Here is a 20,068-nt window from a genome sequence, read left to right as displayed (position 1 = left end):
GCTGTCAACCACTACAGCCATCAGCTGGATTCCTCTTGTATTTGAAGATGTTGGAATTGCTTTTGTCTTCACTGGAAAAAATTACCAGCTGCTTAGGAAGAAATTTTTTAGCGAGCAAGCGAGTCGTTAAAATCTTCTTTGCACGAACATTCGAAAAATATCTCAATAATCACGTATTCGTCGCTTTAAAATCTGTAAAAGAAATGTAAAAAGGAAACTGTACTAAGATTCAACAAGCAATGGAAGCAATTAAATTATGATGTAAATAAATGTAATGTGTATAGAGCCATTATGCAATAGCAGGTCAGTTCAAAAGCATTCGTGATTTTCGATGATTACTTTCTATGATTACCTCATGCAAACTTAGATCGTTTATATTAATTCTATCCCAAAACTAGACACTCCTAACTTGAACCTAAAGGCATTGTCTTGACGATTGTAATCTTATCATGTATCCACAAAATCATGGATTTTAGGTTGGGAAAGCATCTCTTTACCTATAATAATGCACTTATGCTTGGATTGAAACTAGCTTGTATATACGATAAGATAAAATACAGTTTTAAAAATATAGCCAGGGTATATTTATCGTAGGCAGTGCAGGAAAGGAAAGGAAATTGAGGTGTATTAAACTATTAAGTAAGAATCCCTGATGATGAAATGTTTGTAGACACATTGCGTGACTTGTAGATGTTAAATTCAAGTAGATTGTGTGCCATTAGCTAATACAAGAATAAAATACTAAATAAGAAGTCAACATTAACATTGGTCATCAATTATTATAATTTGTAATTGTAATAATTGTAATAAATAATAAACTACATGAATAATTGTAGCACGTTCATTAAAGTAAATGTCAAATACAAAATGATGTGTCTTTTGTTTCGTGTGGACTCAGTTCGTCAGAGAATGGCAAGCACATTGCGTGTCGATGGGTCAAATTATACGTGAATTTCATCCCAATAGAAATATATAGCGTATATGGTCTTTCAAGTTGCTTAAGGAACACAGCCTCGCATCCAGGGTGCATTATTTAAAAACGTAATATAATCCAAGCCATTGGGTTATGTTAAACGTTTTTGGTAGGTACAGATGACGTATACTCCTGCAGCTGATAAATGACAACATGCAATTTTAATAAACCACGCCTATTTTTGACAGCAAAACTTGGACTTGCTCCACCCCCCGTAAGTATAATTGGCTGTTGGGTATGATCACGTGTTAGATTATTTTCATAAACAAAACACTCAACATTGTATAGAATTTCCCACACGTAATGCACTTTCGTGATATTTGTATCATCACTCTCTTGCAATTTTACTAATTTTAGTTCTCATTACTTCCTTGTTTTGTTTTCATTCATATTTAAAATAAGTTGATCAGAAGTATAAGAAGTAAAATAACAAGCGTGCGTAATATCTCCCAAAGTGGGTCAGTCAGAGAGGAATAATATTTAATATATTGATAAAACGATCACATAGCGCCTGGCTACTGCAATCTGTTTAAGCTTATATCTTTGAGAATATTTTCATAAAATGGGAATATATCGCCTCACACAGTTCTCACCAAAATGACGCCGAAGTATAAGTGTGGCTATGTAGTCGCATACAGTCCAATATAACATGTCAAGGATTCTCGGAGGATTTCAACACATTTTATGACATTTTACGAGTGCGGCTCGTTTTAGACTTCATTTCTATTGAAAACTTTTCAGTCGTTTAACAACGCTTGCAGCTGCAAGATGGTTCGTAATCTTAGCTTCAGTTTTCGACTCTTGTATCGAGTCGTTTTCTTTTTCTTCTGTTTCTCGTTTGCCTGTTTTTATCGTGATGATGGTGGTTCAGGACTCATTACGGGAAAGATCAAAACGGGATCAAGAAAATTGAGAGAAGAATTCAACGACAAACCCTCAACTCGTAAAGTTTTAAACGAACGAGTCGAATGGATTCCCAACACAACAGAGAATTCTGAACAGATTGATGTCGACAAGACGGTGGTGGAAACTGGTCCTCGTGAGGAAAAAGGAGGAACAGGTAAGGAAACAATTTTAACTAGAAAAGCACTTCTACAGAATACCCAACCACCTCGGCCAGACATTGTTTGGTTTAAGCAATTTGCTCCCAACACTGGCCGTACTCTAAAAGGAGTGTACCTTCGAGTAAGTAGACTACAGGTGTTTAAATGGCTGAGCTTCTCCTGTCGGGAAATATTCTTATTTAATTCACCGAATACAAAAAGTATTTTGCTGGTTAAATGGGATTGTTTCATTTTTGGGATGGATCTGAGTGTAAATATAATTAGTAACATGCGAACGACGTGCTGTTTGCAAATGTAAACGACTTTAAAATCCGGGCGGATGCATGGAGATTGAGTTTTTTTCAAATTATCTTATTACTTCGAAGTCCGTTCGTTTTTATTTTTTACTTAATAGACCCGAAATGGTTCGAAATTAAAATTGTTTGGAATTTTTTTTGTTAATTTTTCATGTGGATCAAAATTCGTTAATACGCGCATGACATTGAGCTTTGCCACATCTCCGGTGTAAATATCTGAGAGGGAATTAATAACTGAACACTTATTTACCGCGACCGAAGGAAGCATTATGTTTTTTGGACCCGAGACCGGTCGATATTTCACCGAGGAGAACATGTTTTATTATATACCACTTGTCAAAGAAACCAAACAACAAGGTAAACAAAAAACATCTATTTACCAGAGACATAATTTCGATTGGAGGAAAACTCTAAAGTTCGCATGTCCACATGCGCCAGACGTGATGTTGCTCGCGCGACCTCCATTTGATGGTGGTCGCGGCGGCGACATGAAGAAAAGTCGCCAGCACGTAATTCGCTTTCAACAACAAGGAATTTCGTTTTAAACTAATTGCCATATTTGTTTACATTTTTCAGGCAAAGCCAATCAGAATGCCTAAATTTTATATACTTCACGTTAAAGGGTATATATTGTACTTTCTGTCAAAATTTATGCATTCTGATTGGGTTATTGAAAATGTAAACAAACTTGCTGATTGGTCTAAAACGAAATTCCCCCTTGTTGCTCTCAACCAATAAAACGCTTTGAACATCAAACTTTAACAAGTTGTATATAATAATTTAAATTATCATCTACAGCGGACTGTTGTTTTTTTTAAGAAAATGCGATGAAAATACCGCGAAGAAATGAAATACAGAAGAAGCCAAACGTACTTTTTTCAACTTCATCTGCGCCTAAAGGGAAATATGCCAGTAAAATATCAAGCACCATTTCTTATGTGAGTCAGACTGAATGGAACAGTGCTATGAAGGAAAATATATCCTCGTTGAGCGACGGATTTTTTCAGCCCCAGATCTTCTCAACAACGCAGCACAACCGGAACAGACGACACATTGATGCAATCACAAGAAGTAAGACAGGTTTGATCGAATGCGCCAATTTTACCTTTACTATAAAATATGAAGATGATTACAGAGTGTGGGACAACTTCTCAATCATGTACCAAGGTGAAATATACCATTATGACCAGTACAGAGTCACAAAGGAAGGTCTAGAAGTTTGTAATTCTTCCAAAACTCTTATCCAACAAAGATGGCGAAATTTTACGATCATTGAGAAAGAAAAGATGGCTTCCAGACATTGCAATGTATCCGTGGATGGTTTTCCAAGGCAAGATTACAAAGTATATAAAAATTTAACTGTTTTCTTCAAACTCACCAAGCAAAGTTTTACACAGCGAGAATACGGGGTAATTTTTGGACATTTTGCAATTTGTGCGGGGAAGCTTAACAAAGCCTGCGACGAATACTTAGTCAAAGTAAAGTACGGGGGACAATACCACGTGTGGAAGAATTTTTCCCTGTCTTTCAACAACAGGATTTATCATCCTAGCGAATATCGACTGAACTACGACAATATTCAAATGTGTGCTTCCAATGATGCAAAAATTCAAGCGATTTGGAAATCTCGAAATTCGTGGAAAAAGGTGAAAGCCCGGTATGAATGCCTTGGCCAGGGTGATCATTTCATTAAGACGCGGGTTTACGTTGTGAATAAACAGTTTACGCTATATTACCAATGGAGAGGTCAATATCTCACAAGACAGGACTATAGAGTGAAAGATGGTAAACCTTTCGTATGCAAAGGAAGACTAAGACCAGAATCAACTGAGTATACCAAGGAAGATCTATTAACATGCAACGATTCAATCATCAATATAAAATACGATGATGAATACAATGTTTGGAATAACTTTTTAATACTCTATAAGAACAAGATGTTTGATTATACTGAGTATCGAGTTGTGAACGATACCATAAAGATTTGTAACTCCACTGATGAATACGTACGGAAGATTTGGAAAATGCGTAATTCCTGGGTGAAAGAGCAAAGGTATTTAAAATTTTGTATGAATGAATCCTTCACGTTTAATTATTATGTTGTGACCAAACAGTTCCATGTCTACTGGGCAACGACTCTTCAATATTCTACAAGCAATAACTATAGGGTGGTAAACGGTAAACCATACATGTGCAAAGGAGAATTCAGACCAGAATCAAGAGAGTTTACCAAGGAAGATCTGTTAACATGCAACGATTCAATCATCAATATAAAATACGATAATGAATACGAAGTTTGGAATAACTTTTCAATACTCTATAAGAACAAGATGTATGATTATACTGATTATCGAGTTCTGAATGATACCATAAAGATTTGTAACTCCACTGATGACTACGTGCGGGATATTTGGAAAATGCGTAATTCCTGGTTGAAGGAGCAAAGGTCTTTTAAAGGATGCATACGTGAATGCTCTTACCTCGACAATTTTGTTGTGAGTAAGCTGTTCCATGTCTATTGGGCACGCGCTGATCAATCTTTCCCAATAAATGACTTCGGTTTGATAGACGGAAGGCCTTGTACATGCAAAAAAAAGTTTAGACCAGAATCAAGAGAGTATACCAAGGAAGATCTGTTAACATGCAACGATTCAATCATCAATATGAGATACGATGATGAATACAAAGTTTGGAATAACTTTTCAATACTCTATCAGAACAAGGTGTATGATTATACTGAGTATCGAGTTCTGAGTGATACCATAAAGATTTGTAACTCCACTGATGAATACGTACGAAAGATTTGGAAAATGCGTAATTCCTGGGTGAAGGAGCAAAGGTATTTAAAATTTTGTATGAATGAATCCTTCACGTTTAATTATTATGTTGTGACCAAACAGTTCCATGTCTACTGGGCAACGACTCTTCAATATTCTACAAGCAATAACTATAGGGTGGTAAACGGTAAACCATACATGTGCAAAGGAGAATTCAGACCAGAATCAAGAGAGTTTACCAAGGAAGATCTGTTAACATGCAACGATTCAATCATCAATATAAAATACGATAATGAATACAAAGTTTGGAATAACTTTTCAATACTCTATAAGAACAAGATGTATGATTATACTGAGTATCGAGTTCTGGATGATACCATAAAGATTTGTAACTCCACTGATGACTACGTACGAAATATTTGGAAAATGCGTAATCGCTGGATAAAGAGTGAAAGGTCTTTTAAAGGATGCATTCAATGCGCTTACCTCGACTATTTTGTTGTGAGTAAGCAGTTCCATGTCTATTGGGCACGCGCTGATCAATCTTTCCCAATAAATGACTTCGGTTTGATAGACGGAAGGCCTTGTACATGCAAAAAAAAGTTTAGACCAGAATCAAGAGAGTTTACCAAGGAAGATCTGTTAACATGCAACGATTCAATCATCAATATAAAATATGATGATGAATACAAAGTTTGGAATAACTTTTCAATACTCTATAAGAACAAGATGTATGATTATACTGAGTATCGAGTTCTGAATGATACCATAAAGATTTGTAACTCCACTGATGAATACGTACGAAAAAATTGGAAAATGCGTAATTCCTGGGTGAAGGAGCAAAAGTATTTAAAATTTTGTATGAATGAATCCTTCACGTTTAATTATTATGTTGTGACCAAACAGTTCCATGTCTACTGGGCAACGACTCTTCAATATTCTACAAGCAATAACTATAGGGTGGTAAACGGTAAACCATACATGTGCGAAGGAGAATTCAGACCAGAATCAAGAGAGTTTACCAAGGAAGATCTGTTAACATGCAACGATTCAATCATCAATATAAAATACGATAATGAATACAAAGTTTGGAATAACTTTTCAATACTCTATAAGAACAAGATGTATGATTATACTGAGTATCGAGTTCTGAATGATACCATAAAGATTTGTAACTCAACTGATGATTACGTACGAAATATTTGGAAAATGCGTAATCGCTGGATAAAGAGTGAAAGGTCTTTTAAAGGATGCATTCAATGCGCTTACCTCAACAATTTTGTTGTGAGTAAGCAGTTCCATGTCTATTGGGCACGCGCTGATCAATCTTTCCCAATAAATGACTTCGGTGTGATAGACGGAAGCCCTTGTACATGCAAAAAAAAGTTTAGACCAGAATCAATAGAGTTTACCAAGGAAGATCTATTAAAATGCAACGATTCAATCATCAATATAAAATACGATGATGAATACAAAGTTTGGAATAACTTTTCAATACTCTATAAGAACAAGGTGTATGATTATACTGAGTATCGAGTTCTGAGTGATACCATAAAGATTTGTAACTCCACTGATGACTACGTACGAAAGATTTGGAAAATGCGTAATCGCTGGGTAAAGAGGTTAAGTTCTTTTAAAAATTGTAATAAAGCCATCCGCTTAAATTATTATGTGGTGAGTAAGCAGTTTCATGTCTACGGGGCAGCAGCTAGTCAATATTTTGAAAAGAGTGACTATGGGGTAGTAAACGGTCTACCGTATCTGTGCAAAGGAAAGTTCAGACCTGCATCAACAGTTTATACCAAGGAAGATCTATTAACATGTAACGAATCAATCATCAGTATTAGATACGATGATGAATACAAAGTTTGGAATAACTTTTCATTACTCTATAAGAACAAGGTGTATGATTATACTGAGTATCGTGTTCTGAATGATACCATAAAGATTTGTGACTCCACTGATGACTACGTACGAAATATTTGGAAAATGCGTAATAACTGGGTAAAGCTCTTCACATATTTTGAAATTTGTGATGTATCCATTATTAGAAAGACGAAGCGAGGATACTTCTCTTTACTGAAAAACGTGAAGTTGCTGGAAATCATGAAAACGTACAAGGGAGGAAATTTTTCTCTATTCGTGAATGATGACTTGGAAAATTTCACCAAGACGTACAAGCCAGGAAATTTATTTGTGCTGGATATGGAAAAGGCGCGGAAAAGCTTAAAGAAAGAAAAGCGAGAATTTCCCATTCTATTGAGAGATGTAAAGTTGAAAAGAAGCCCTATGAAATATGGCGTAGTGGAGGGTAAATTCATATTATGTCATAAAAAGCTAATAGGACGTAATATATCAGATATTAGACTGTCCTTCATAGCACCATTTTGTGCCTTGGCTCTCTCAATTATTTGTTTATTATTGTTGTTGATAGTTTATGGGATACTTCCAGAGTTGCGAACTCTTCCTGGTTTGAATTTGATGAGTTTAAGTTTCTCATTTCTCTTGGCGTTGATTAATTACGTAGTGTATTTGTCACTGTATTTACGTGTTGGTAAAGAATTGGATTTCCCATGTGCTAGAATGGAAATAATAAATAGGTTTATTACATATAACATACTCATGAATGCTGCTGTTAATATCTATCACTTGAGAAAAACCTTTTGCCGCAATACTCTGGTGAGATCTGATGTAAACAAGTTGAAAACCTTCTTTAAGTACAGTCTCTTTGGCTGGGGTGTTCCTGTCGTTATAACTATTGTCTACATTGTTCTTGTGAAGACGGGAATCTTGAGGTTTCATCAGAATACTCTGGGATCTGTGTCTTGTGTTAAGGATCATATTTTTCCCAGTTGGCTGGTTGTTGTTGAGAATTATGGTGTTCCAGGCTGTCTTTTGTTTTACATCATTGCAATGTTCATCTTCACCGCTTATCGAATTCGCAAAAAACTCAAAGCAAGCAACAGCATTGTACAAAGATCAAACATTGTTGAGAAACGCAGAAGCTTTGTCTTGTTATTTAAGCTGTCAACCACTACAGCTATCAGCTGGATTCCTCTTGTATTTGAAGATTTAGTGTTTAATTCTGACCTAATGATAGCATTACTGACGGTAGCGTGGCTTTCTGGTGTCTATGTCGGAATTGCGTTTGTCTTCACACGAAAAAATTACCAGCTTCTTAGGAAGAAATATTTTAGCGAGCAAGCAAGTCGTTAAATCCGTCAGAAATCTTCTTTCCACGAACCATCACGTATTTGTCCCCTTGAAATCTGTAAAGGAAATGTAGAAAGGAAAACGTACTTAACGGAGTCAACAAGGAATAGAAGCGATTAAACTATCATATAAATAAATGTAGTGTGTACGGATTCATTGTGCAATAGCAGGTCAGTTCAAACCAATCGTGATTTTCGGATTTTCGATGACTTACATTTGCTGATTATACCTTCATTCAAACTTAAATCGTTTATATTAATTCTATCCCTAAACTAGAGACTCCTAACTTAAACTTAAAGGCATTGCTTTGACAATTGTAATCTTATCATGTATCCCCAAAATCATTGATGTTAAGTTGGCAAAGCATCTCTATACGTATAATAATAGCCAGGGTATATTTATCGTATGTAGTGCAGGAAAGGAATGGAATTGAATTGAGGTTTATTAGTCTATTAAGAAAGAATTCTTCTTTTTATGATGATGATAAAATGTTTGTAAACACATTGCATGACTTAGTAAAATATATTTGTAGATATATGAGTATTTTAAGAAAGTTAAATTTAACTAGAACTTGTGCCATTAATACAAGTATATAAAACTAAATAAGAAGTCAACGTTGACATTGGTCATCAATTATTATATGTAATTGTAAATTAAATAATAAACTGCATAAATCATTGCAGCACGTTCATTAAAGTAAATGTCAAATACAAAACGATGTGTCTTTTGTTTCGTGTGGACTCAGTTCGTCAGAGAATGGCAAGCACATTGCGCGTCGATGGGTCAAATTACGAAAATTTTATCCCAATAGAAATATATAGCGTATATGCTCTTTCAAGTTACTTAAAGAACACAGACTCGTATCCAGGGTGCATTATTTAAAAACGTAATATAATCCAAGCAATTGGATTATTTTAGACGTTTTTGGTAGGTAAAGATGACATCTACTACTGCAGCTGATAAATGGCAACATCCAATTTTAATAAACCACGCCTATTTTTGTCGGCAAAACTCTGACTTGAACCCCCCCCCCCCCTCTCCTAAGTATGTTTTGATGTTGGGTATGATCACATGTTAATTTATTTTTAAAAACAAACACTCAACATTGTGTAGAATCTCCCACACGAAATAGCCTTTCGTGATATTTGTATAATAACTCTCTTGCAATTTTACTAATTTTAGTTCTCATGTCTTCCTCTCTTTCTTTTCATCCATATTTAAAATAAGTTGATCAAGAGTAAGAGCTAAAATAACAAGCGTGTGTAATATCTCCCAAAGTGGGTCAGTCAGAGAGGAATAATAATTAATATATGAAATAAACATGCACTTATATATATACTATATAACTTAGATACCAACTCTGGTGGTATTTTTAATAGAAAGAAGGTTTTCCTATATATTAATTTTCCACTTTTTAAACCATGCAGGAAATTTCTCGCAATTTTTTCTTTTTAACATCTGATGAATATTCCAGTTCGCTAGTCATATCACACTAGACTATTCTCTCAATATATAAACGTACTTGACACTATGCTAAACAGAGAAAAAAACATAATAGCTATATTATTGGAAACAATACTTCATAACGGAATATGTAAAATACGAATCTTAATCACACGCTTATAGGGTAACCTAATGGTAAAAAAGGCGATCTTTCGGACTGATTCTGACTTTAACTTGATTTTAATCATGATGTTGTTTTACTTCATGATGTCAATAATTTGTGGCAGTTTAAAATAGGTCCTCATACGCAAATTCCATATTGTTATCATGCAAAGCCCGTTTCTGTGCCAGTCAACGCTAAAATGAGAATTTCGTGCGAAACTACGCTCGCGACTTGGCTGCAATTTGCAGATTTTTTGCCGGGTTTTCTAGTCGGTTCTTAAGGCTGCTTTCCACGTACACGCACGTAAAAGTCTAAATCCTTATACATGTTACCTTTGAAAAAACTAAGTAAAAAAATCGAAAGTTTTCTGCATATTTTAGTATGCATTAGTTTATACCTGTAGATGTTAAATAATAAAAATTTAAAAGCATTTAAAATATTCCGTACGTGTACGTGCGTATAAAAAACGCGTAAGTGGAAAGCAGCCCTTATGAGCATTCACTATAGCCATAACACTCTAGACTACACTCTCAATAAAACTCAACAGATCTGACAGTTTGTATATTACGAACACTTGCTTGCCCATGACGCTTAGCCAGACTCGCAGTCTGCGGGGCAGCTAGCCCACACTCTGTCTACAAGGATGTTATATTGGCTATCATGCATTGGAAACAACACTTCATAACTGTTTTCCATACGCACGTACAAAGTTTAAATCCTTTTATTTAGGTTATCTAAGTTGGTTTTCCGAAGATTTTTGTGAAGCATTGGAAAAACGGTTAAGAAAAAATCAGAAAAAGAAATTCAAATGAATAATATTGGGCATATATAGAGAGTTATAGACAGATGATATTATGACGTAGATCAAGCGATCTAATCAATTGCAATTTAAGGTATTTCTATTGCAGATCTTTCTTATATATCATTACAATTTTTGTCTTTCTTCGGCCAAGAAACTTCAGAATGTTCGCTTCTTGTAAATATTCAAGTTCGCTAGCCATGACACACTAGACTATATTGTCTCAATTGAACTCGCGGTTGACTCGACAGTTTATGTTAAGTACACTTGCTTGCCACACCCTGTCTACAAGAGATGGACGTGTTAGCTATCATTACATGGAAACAACACTTCATAACCGAATATTAGAATAGTTTTGTTGTGGGATAAGAGAAAGTGCCGCTTATATAACACTCTCCTGGCAATGTTAAAATTTCAAAGTCATTCGTTTTTTTATAACGGGCTAAAACCTCTTCGACACTAACTTGTTCCTACCGCTCACCGAATTTTATTTTGTGTGATAAGTATGAATAGGTTGATCAAACAATCACATAGCGCCAGGCCATTGCAATCTGTTTAAGCTAGCTTATATCTTTGAGAATATTTTCATAAAATGGGAATATATCGCCTCACACATTTCTCACCAAAATGACTCGAAGCTGCATGTGTAGCCATATAGTCGCATACAGTCCAATATAACATGTCAAAGATTCTCGGAGGATTTCAACACATTTTATGACATTTTATGAGTGCGGCTCGTTTTAAACTTCATTTCTATTCAAAACTATTCAGTCGTTTAACAACGCTTGCAGTTGCAAGATGGTTCGTAATCGTGGCTTCAGTTTTCGACTCATGTATCGAGTCATTTTCTTTTTCTTCTGTTTGTCATTTGCCTGTTTTCATCGTGATGCTGGTGGTTCAGGACTCATCACACGAAAGATCAAAACGGAGTCAAGAAAATTGAGAAAAGAATTCAATGGCACGCCCTCAACTCGTAAAGTTTTAAATGAACAAAACGAATCCATTCCAAACACAGGGGAGAATTCTGATCAAATTGATGTCGACAAGACGACGGATGGTCTTTCAGATATGAAAGGAACAGGTAGAGAAACAGTTTTTAACTGGAATAATTTTTTATAGAATACCCTCGCGCGTTTAGACATTGTTTGATCGGAGCAGTTTGTTTCATACAGGCAGGTGTTTGTCTACGTTACGTTATTGATCAACTACAGCGGCCGGTTATACGAAAGCTGCATGTAGCACCGGATAGTGTTTTTTAATCGCTCTAAAATTGCCCTTAACCTCAGTATTCCTAAATCGAGGATTTTCTTTAATAACCTTTAGGAAACTATGATTTCTTTTTTAGAAATTGCAGTGGAAACAAGACGAGAAAATTGTTCAACGTCATCACCGCCTAAAGAGAAATACCCAAGTGAAATATCAAACTTAATTTCTCATGTGAGTAACACAAAATGGAACAGCGACTTCAAGGAAAACATATCTTCGTTGAGCTACGGACCTTTTCAGCCTCACAACTTCCCAACAAGGCAGCACAATCGAAACAGACGAAACATTGGTGCAATCACAAGAAGTAAGACAGATTTGATCGAATGCGCGAATTCTACCTTTACTATAAAACATGAAGATGATTACAGAGTGTGGAACAACTTTTCGATCATGTACCAGGGTAAAATATACCATTACGGCCAGTACAGAGTCACAAAGGAAGGTCTACAAGTTTGTAATTCTTCCAACACTCTCATCCAACAAAGATGGCGAAATTTGATTGCTAGCGAAAAGGAAAAGATGGCTTCCAGACATTGCAATGTATCCGTGGATGGTTTTCCAATGCGAGATTACAAAGTGCATAAAAATTTAACTGTTTTTTTCAAACTTACCAAGCAAAATTTTAGACAGACAGATTACGGGGTAATTTTCGGACGTTTGGCAATTTGTTCGGCGAAGCTCAGTCTATCCTGCGATGATTATTTGGTTAAAGTAAAGTACGGGGAACAATACAAGATTTGGAAAAATTTTTCGTTGTCTTACAACAACAAGATTTATAATTACAGCGAATATCGATTCAACTACGAAAGTATTGAGATATGTGCTTCCGACGATTCAAAAATTCAGACGATTTGGATATCTCGAAATTCGTGGAAGAAGGTGAAAGACAGGTATAAATGCCTTGTTCAAGGTGATCATTACATAAAGAGGCCGTATTACTTTATGAATAGGAATATGACGTTACATGTACTGAGGAGCGGTCAATATCTGACAGGACATGACTATGAAGTGAAAGACAGCGAACCTTTCGTATGTGAAGAAAGAGTAAGACCAGAAACAACAGAGTCAACAAGGGAAGATCTATTAACATGCAACGATTCAATCATCAATATAAAGTACGATGATGAATACAAAGTTCTCAATAACTTTTCAATACTCTATAAGAACAAGGTGTATGATTATACTGAGTATCGAGTTCAGAATGATACCATAAAGATTTGTAACTCCACTGATGACTACGTACGAAAGATTTGGAAAATGCGTAATCGCTGGGTAAAGAGGGTGAGATCTTTTAAAATTTGTAATGAAGCCGCCGACTTAAAGAAATATTATGTGGTGAGCAAGCAGTTCCGTGTCTACTGGCCAATAAGTTGTCAATATTTTGAAAAAGATAGATATGGGGTGGTGAACGGTAAACCTTATGTATGCACGAAAATTATTGAATGGAACTGTGTATCAACCAAGGAAGATCTATTAACATGCAACGATTCAATCATCAATATAAATTACGATGATGAATACAAAGTTTGGAATAACTTTTCAATACTCTACAAGAACAAGGTGTATGATTATACTGAGTATCGAGTTCTGAATGATACCATAAAGATTTGTAACTCCACTGATGACTTTGTACGAAATGTTTGGAAATTGCGTAATCGCTGGGTAAAGAGGTTAAGGTATCTTAAAGAGTGCAATAGATGCTCTTACCTCCAATATTTTGTTGTGAGTAATTGGTTCCATGTCTATTGGGCGCGCACTGATCAATATTTGTCAATAAATGACTACGGAGTGAAAAACGGAAGACCTTGTACATGCAAAAGAAAGTTTAGACCAGAATCAACAAAGTTTACCAAGGACGATCTATTAAAATGCAACGATGCAATCATAAATATAAAATACGATGATGAATACAAAGTTTGGAAAAACTTTTCAATGCTCTATAAGAACAAGGTGTATGATTATACTGAGTATCGAGTTCTGAATGATACCATAAAGATTTGTGACTCCACTGATGACCACAAACAGAATATTTGGAAAATACGTAATTACTGGATAAAGTTCGAAATGTCTTTTAAAGGGTGCCAAATATGTTTTTACCTCGACTATCATGTTGTGAGCAAGCAGTTCCATATGTACCGGTCAGAAACTGGTCAATATTTCACAAGAAATGATTATGGGGTGATAGACGGTAGACCTTGCATGTGTAAAGAAAAGTACGGACCTCTATCAGCAGAGTATACCAAAGAAGATCTATTAACATGCAACGATTCAATCATTAATATAGAAATCGATGATGAATATAAAGTTTGGCCGAATAAGAACTTTTCATTACTCTACAAGAACAAGGTGTATGATTATACTGAGTATCGAGTCCTGGATGATGGCATAAAGATTTGTAACTCCACAGATAACTTTGTACGGAATGTTTGGAAAATGCGCACTTTCTGGGTAAAGGGCTTCAAGTATTTTGAAAGTTGTATTAAATCTATCAAAACGAGTACTGGCAAACGAGGGCATTTCACACTACTGAAGGATGTAAAGTTGGAAGTAGTTACTGTACAGTATGAAATAAGTGGGAGAAGTTTCACTAATATTATAAATCCAGACACATACTCTTTTCTCGAAGTGTTGAAGATTAACACTTCGGTTCTCAAAAAAGGTAAAACAAAGTATAGTTACAGCGTGTTCGAAGGTAAATTTACAGTATGTTCTGGTAAACGTACTGATCATAGTATATCAGATATTAGACTGTCCTTCATAGCACCATTTTGTGCCTTGGCTATCTCAATTATTTGTTTGTTATTGTTGTTGATAGTTTATGGTATGCTTCCAGAGTTGCGAACTCTTCCTGGTTTGAATTTGATGAGTTTAGGTTTCTCATTTCTCTTGGCATTGATTAATTACGTAGTGTATTTGTCACTGTATTTACGTGTTAATAAAGATTTGGATTTCCCATGTACGAGACTGGAAATAACAAATAAGTTTATTACATATAACATACTCATGAATGCTGCTGTTAATATCTATCACTTGAGAAAAACCTTTTGCCGCAATACTCTGGTGAGATCTGATGTAAACAAGTTGAAAACCTTCTCTAAGTACAGTCTCTTTGGTTGGGGTGTTCCTGTCGTTATAACTATTGTCTACATTGTTCTTGTGAAGACGGGAATCTTGAGGTTTCATCAGAATACTGAGGGATCAGTTTCTTGTGTTAAGGATCATATTTTTCCCAGTTGGCTAGTTGTTGTTGAAAATTATGGTTTTCCAGGCTGTCTTTTGTTGTACATCATTGCAATGTTCATCTTCACCGCTTATCGAATTCGCAAAAAACTCCGAGCAAGCAACAGCATTGTACAGAGGTCAAACATTGTTAAGAATCGCAGAAGCTTTGACTTGTTATTTAAGCTGTCAACCACAACAGCCATCAGCTGGACTCCTCTTGTATTTGAAGATTTAGTGTCTAATTCTGACCTAATGATAGCATTACTGACGGTAGCGTGGCTTACTGGTGTTTATATTGGGATTGCGTTTGTCTTCACACGAAAAAATTACCAGCTGCTTAGGAAGAAATATTTGAGTTAGCAAGATAAATGTTCATGAGTGAGTGATATGAGTGACTGTGAAAATATGAAAGTAAAAAATCGCAAAAAAATATTTCAAAAATCATATTGTAGTGCATGAAACTTTGACGATGTTGCAAAAATTATCTCAATTATCACGTATGTAGAAGAGAAAATGTGTGCAGTTAGAGTCAACAAGCCTTGTAAGTATTAATTAATAGATTAACATGTAAATAAATGTAATGTGTATGGAGCCATTATGCAATACCAGGTCCGTTTGTAGGTAGATAAATGCACGTATTTCCAGAAAGTTAAATTTAACTGGATTGTGTGCCATTAGTATAGAAGTATATAAACTAAATAAGAAGTTAACTTTGACGATCATCAATTATTATATGTATATTATATGTAGTTGTATCTTAATTAATAAACCGCATAACTTTGCGTTAGAAATTATTGTAACACTAGTCCTTTAATAAAGTAAATATCAGATACAAAATGATGTCTTTTGTTTTATTTTCAGTTTTCTTTTCTCAGGCCGTAACCTTGATTATGTGATTATATGGACAGTGACATGATTTCATGGACTAATAGCTGTTTTAGTGATTCCCCACCTAGACAACCTGGATTTTCTAAAAAAACTGGAATAGGAACTGTTTACGACATTCACTGATTCCGGTCGCTTAATTACCGCCATTTGTGTTTCGCATAATCATAGTGTTTTTATAAGCAAATATCGTTCCAGTGCATATTGAGGTCACTGGGTTGATTACTCATCCGGGTGACATTAATGTTTCGTTCCAGGCCTGTCGATGACGACGGAAGACAGCGAACAGGAGGGTGAGGAAAAGCAAGAGGAGGACGAAGCGTGTGTGATGAAAGTTCAGATGATATTTCGACCAAAAAACAAAAGATGGAAAAAGCTCTACGTGAACAAGACAAATACGGAAGTACCGTGCTTTGAGGTCCTATTCTACTCCGCAACTTCACAATTCACCGTCCCCCCTGGCCTATGCCCCCTTGGCAAGCAACAGAGGCAAAGGTAAGCCCAGGATGTACGTGTAGTAACTTTTCATCTTCAAATTGATTGTTATTCATGATATATTAACGCGATATTATTACCAAACCCCTTCGGTGACTTTGATGATGACGTCAACAGTAAGTCTTATCAACTTCCTTATCTCCAGCCAACAACGAGAATGCTAAACCACCAAGTTATCATGACGATGATGACGATTCACGTCGCCGAGTTTGACACTCGAGTAGCGTTCGGAGTGCGGTCGCGAAAGCAGCGATGATCACAAACGTATACCTCTTATCCAGGCTAACTCGCACACCTGAATCTCATTTCGATGATTCTTCGGGAAGATGTCGACTCACCGGCGGAGGACCGACGCCACAACCGGAGATTTCTTCATATGTTAGTCTCTTTAAACATTCCCAGCAAATTCTGCAATACTGCAAACGTGTAAACGGGTCTTAAGACAGTGTAATCTCGGGTGATTTGAATGTTTGTCAGATTTAAAGTCACGCTTGTGTTTTAAGAAATTTTTTGCACATTGCGGACAAATTGTTCTTGGAAACACATTTCATACGAGTTTTTGAATAATATTCTTGTATGTTTGCATGGAGACATCAGTAAGTAAATTAGCTTGTAGGTACACCACGTAAATATTTAATACTGCAGCAAAGCTTTAGGTCCGTTAACCCGGGCCTTCATCAGTGCATCAATGAGGTGTACCTGCAAGCTAATTTGCTTAAATAACATTCTACCTGAACCGGGTGTATCATATACTTCTACCTAGAATTGTTGTGTGTCCCGATAGGGAATTTCAGAAGCATTTTTTCAGAATCATTATTGCACAAACTAACTCAAAAGCGTAGAAATTTCTGTCTGAGGGTGTTGAAGCTCGGCTGAGATACCTTTTAGAGGCTTTGGAGGCATACCGCTTCGTTCCCACGAAATATTTGACCTGCAATATTGCCATTTTTAATGTATTTAAGATATTGAGAGCTTGTGTAGGAAGCCCTTCAATGTTTACATAATATTTCATTTAAAACAACCAGCATCAAAAAGGCGGCAAAATTCTCATTTTGACCAATCTCATCGCAAAATGTTTCGCGCCGTAGATTTGAATAATTTCCGTAGTAATCAAACCTCCGTACGGGGATTTACCCCGTCCACGATGGGCCTAGCAACCGCCTTAGCAACGAGTGATCCCGGTAAAGGATTAAAACTCTGTTATAATCTCGTTTCCTTGTTTGTGGAGTATTTTTCCTCGCTTGAACGAAGTATTTCGCTCTATTTTTTAAAGAGAACTTAAATTGGAAGTGTAAAGGTCTGAGAAAAGTGCTATAGTTGTGCGGAAAAAGCAAAAAACCGCAGCAAAATGGCCCACGCGGTGCCAAAGATCTTAATTTATCTTCGGTATTTTGACTTCACTGTGTAAACAAAGCTATTGAACTTCACGTTTAAAATATGGAGAAAGTGAAGGTTAGTGAATATTTTGTCATTCAACATGTCCGGAGTGTTTGCTTGATATAATGTATTTGTTTTTAATTTTTTATAAACTTATAAAGTGTGTATCTTCGTTTTTTTACCAGGTGTGCAGCTCAGCCAATGCTCTGTTCAGTTGCTCTCGTGGTCTGCCAACTTTGCCTCCTCTGCCGCCGACGGTAGACGTCCCGTCTGATTTGTACAAGGTTGGATTTATCTGCTATCATAGTTTTTTGAAAACATTTTGTAAAATATAGTTTCAATTTTCTGTCAAATGTTTGAAATATTAACCATTATGAAAGCCAATATATCATATATGTAAGTAATAAAGATAAAGGTTCAAAGGGTCTTAATTTCGAGTGGAATTATGCACACTTCAAATTCAAGCCAGGGACAGTCAATAGGAAAATGAGTCAACTATCGGTCCTCTTGCTCATTTTCCCATTGAGTTAGGACCCTTTGAACCTCTAGAATTTACCTGCATGGAGTGAAGTGCCAAAAATCATAATTGATTTACCCTATGCTATAAGATGAAGTATTATTGATTCCATACTTTCCAGCAGTCTGTGATTAATTGTGCAGATAATTTTGTGCTAAGGTAACAATTAGCTGTCTGAAAAGTTTGAGGTTTGATAAAATTCCTTGCTTGATCTAAATCTTACTTGGTTGAAATAAGTCTTCATTTTAATTGACCTACTGAGTACTGACTATATCTCCAAATTGTGAGATGTTGATAGGGCATTTATGCAACTGAAAATATTCTGACCTCGGGGGATATTCTGCCCGACGAGCGCCAAAGACCGAGAAAAACAAGGATGGTCCAGGGGTCTGCTCCTCCTCAGTGTTTTGGAGAGCTGAGACGCGAAAGCTGAAAGCGTGTGCCATACTAGGGGGCGTCCGGGGGCATGCCCCCCCGAAAATTTTTGAAAATTAACGACCCACAAATGTGATTTCCTGCATTTTCCGCGTGAGATTTTGCAGAATAAACCATGTTTATTTCAATTATTTTTGTTTCCTTTAATTCGGATTTACGCAATCTGCATATATATTCGACCATATTCTACCATATTTGAGGATTCTTAAAACATTTTATGTAGTGTGGACACCAAATTCACTAAAGTATAAATTGCCCGACTCGTAAATACAAATTGCCCGACTAATTAATATTTCTGACTAAACTGGGGGGGCTGCCGCCCCCCCAGCCCCCCCGCCTCATACGCCTATGTATTAACCTGAGATTGATTACCCCCAACCATATCCCCCTTTAGAGAATGCACTTGCATTCTTCCAACCTAGTCCTAAAACCTGAAATCGTAAGCCTGTTGTAATCATAAAATTGAGCATCCGGATTTACTTATGAAACTTTGCAGATTGTGGTTCGGCACAGTGAATATCCACCAATCATGAAGGACATGTCTTGGACGCGGGCAGCCCCATACAAGGAGACAATGTACCACAGAACGCCAAGTGAATCAATTGCTAATAATTACACGCCCACTGCTAACGAACTTAAAATGAAAAATTTACTGAAAATTCAACAATCACAGACAAGACCTCATACCAGAGCAACAAGCCAGCCTTGTATCCTTTGAAAAGAGATTGTCTTTTTAATTGGGAGGGTGTATATTCACATATTCATGTTTATATACTTTTAGAACAATAGCGTACAAAAGAAATCAGTCAGGCATAAGACGAATATATGAATATACACACCCCCAATTAAGCTTCTAGCTACCTGCCCTACTTGTTATCCACTACCTTGCATTAATCACCCATATATGCACATATTTTTTTATTCTTTGTGAAAGTTGTAGAAATTTTTTGATTATGTTTAGGTATAATTAAGAACTATAGCTCTGTCATACATTAGATACAAAAAAGTCCAAAATAAAGTATATTTCAAGAGATATGAAATTGGCATCAAATGTGGCAGAATTAACAACTATCTAAGATAGACATAAACACTTCTCACTTTCAAACTGGACTGTCGCTAGAAGCTTAAATGGGGGGAGGCTGC

The 20,068-nt window shown here is 36.1% G+C and overlaps 1 protein-coding gene across 2 annotated transcripts in view; it reads left to right on the top strand.

The window, feature by feature from the left end:
• LOC114519251 (dynein heavy chain 3, axonemal-like) overlaps positions 1–20,068 on the top strand; it is a 105,174-nt gene that overhangs the window by 2,648 nt on the left and 82,458 nt on the right. The window contains exons 1-3 of one of the 2 annotated variants that reach the window (XM_028539351.1): positions 17,769–18,048; positions 18,159–18,257; positions 19,422–19,632. The exons of the other annotated variant lie outside the window; for it this stretch is intronic. Coding sequence (XP_028395152.1) covers positions 18,034–18,048; positions 18,159–18,257; positions 19,422–19,632 — 325 coding nt within the window. The 5' untranslated portion in view covers positions 17,769–18,033. Of the gene's footprint in view, positions 1–17,768; positions 18,049–18,158; positions 18,258–19,421; positions 19,633–20,068 lie in introns of those variants that run through there. 2 annotated transcript variants of the gene reach the window in all.

The sequence above is a fragment of the Dendronephthya gigantea genome, unplaced genomic scaffold (genome assembly GCF_004324835.1).
Source record: "Dendronephthya gigantea isolate DGI-Jeju-01 unplaced genomic scaffold, DenGig_1.0 000013F, whole genome shotgun sequence".
NCBI lineage: Eukaryota > Metazoa > Cnidaria > Anthozoa > Malacalcyonacea > Nephtheidae > Dendronephthya > Dendronephthya gigantea.
This window is presented reverse-complemented; position numbering and strand designations above follow the sequence as displayed.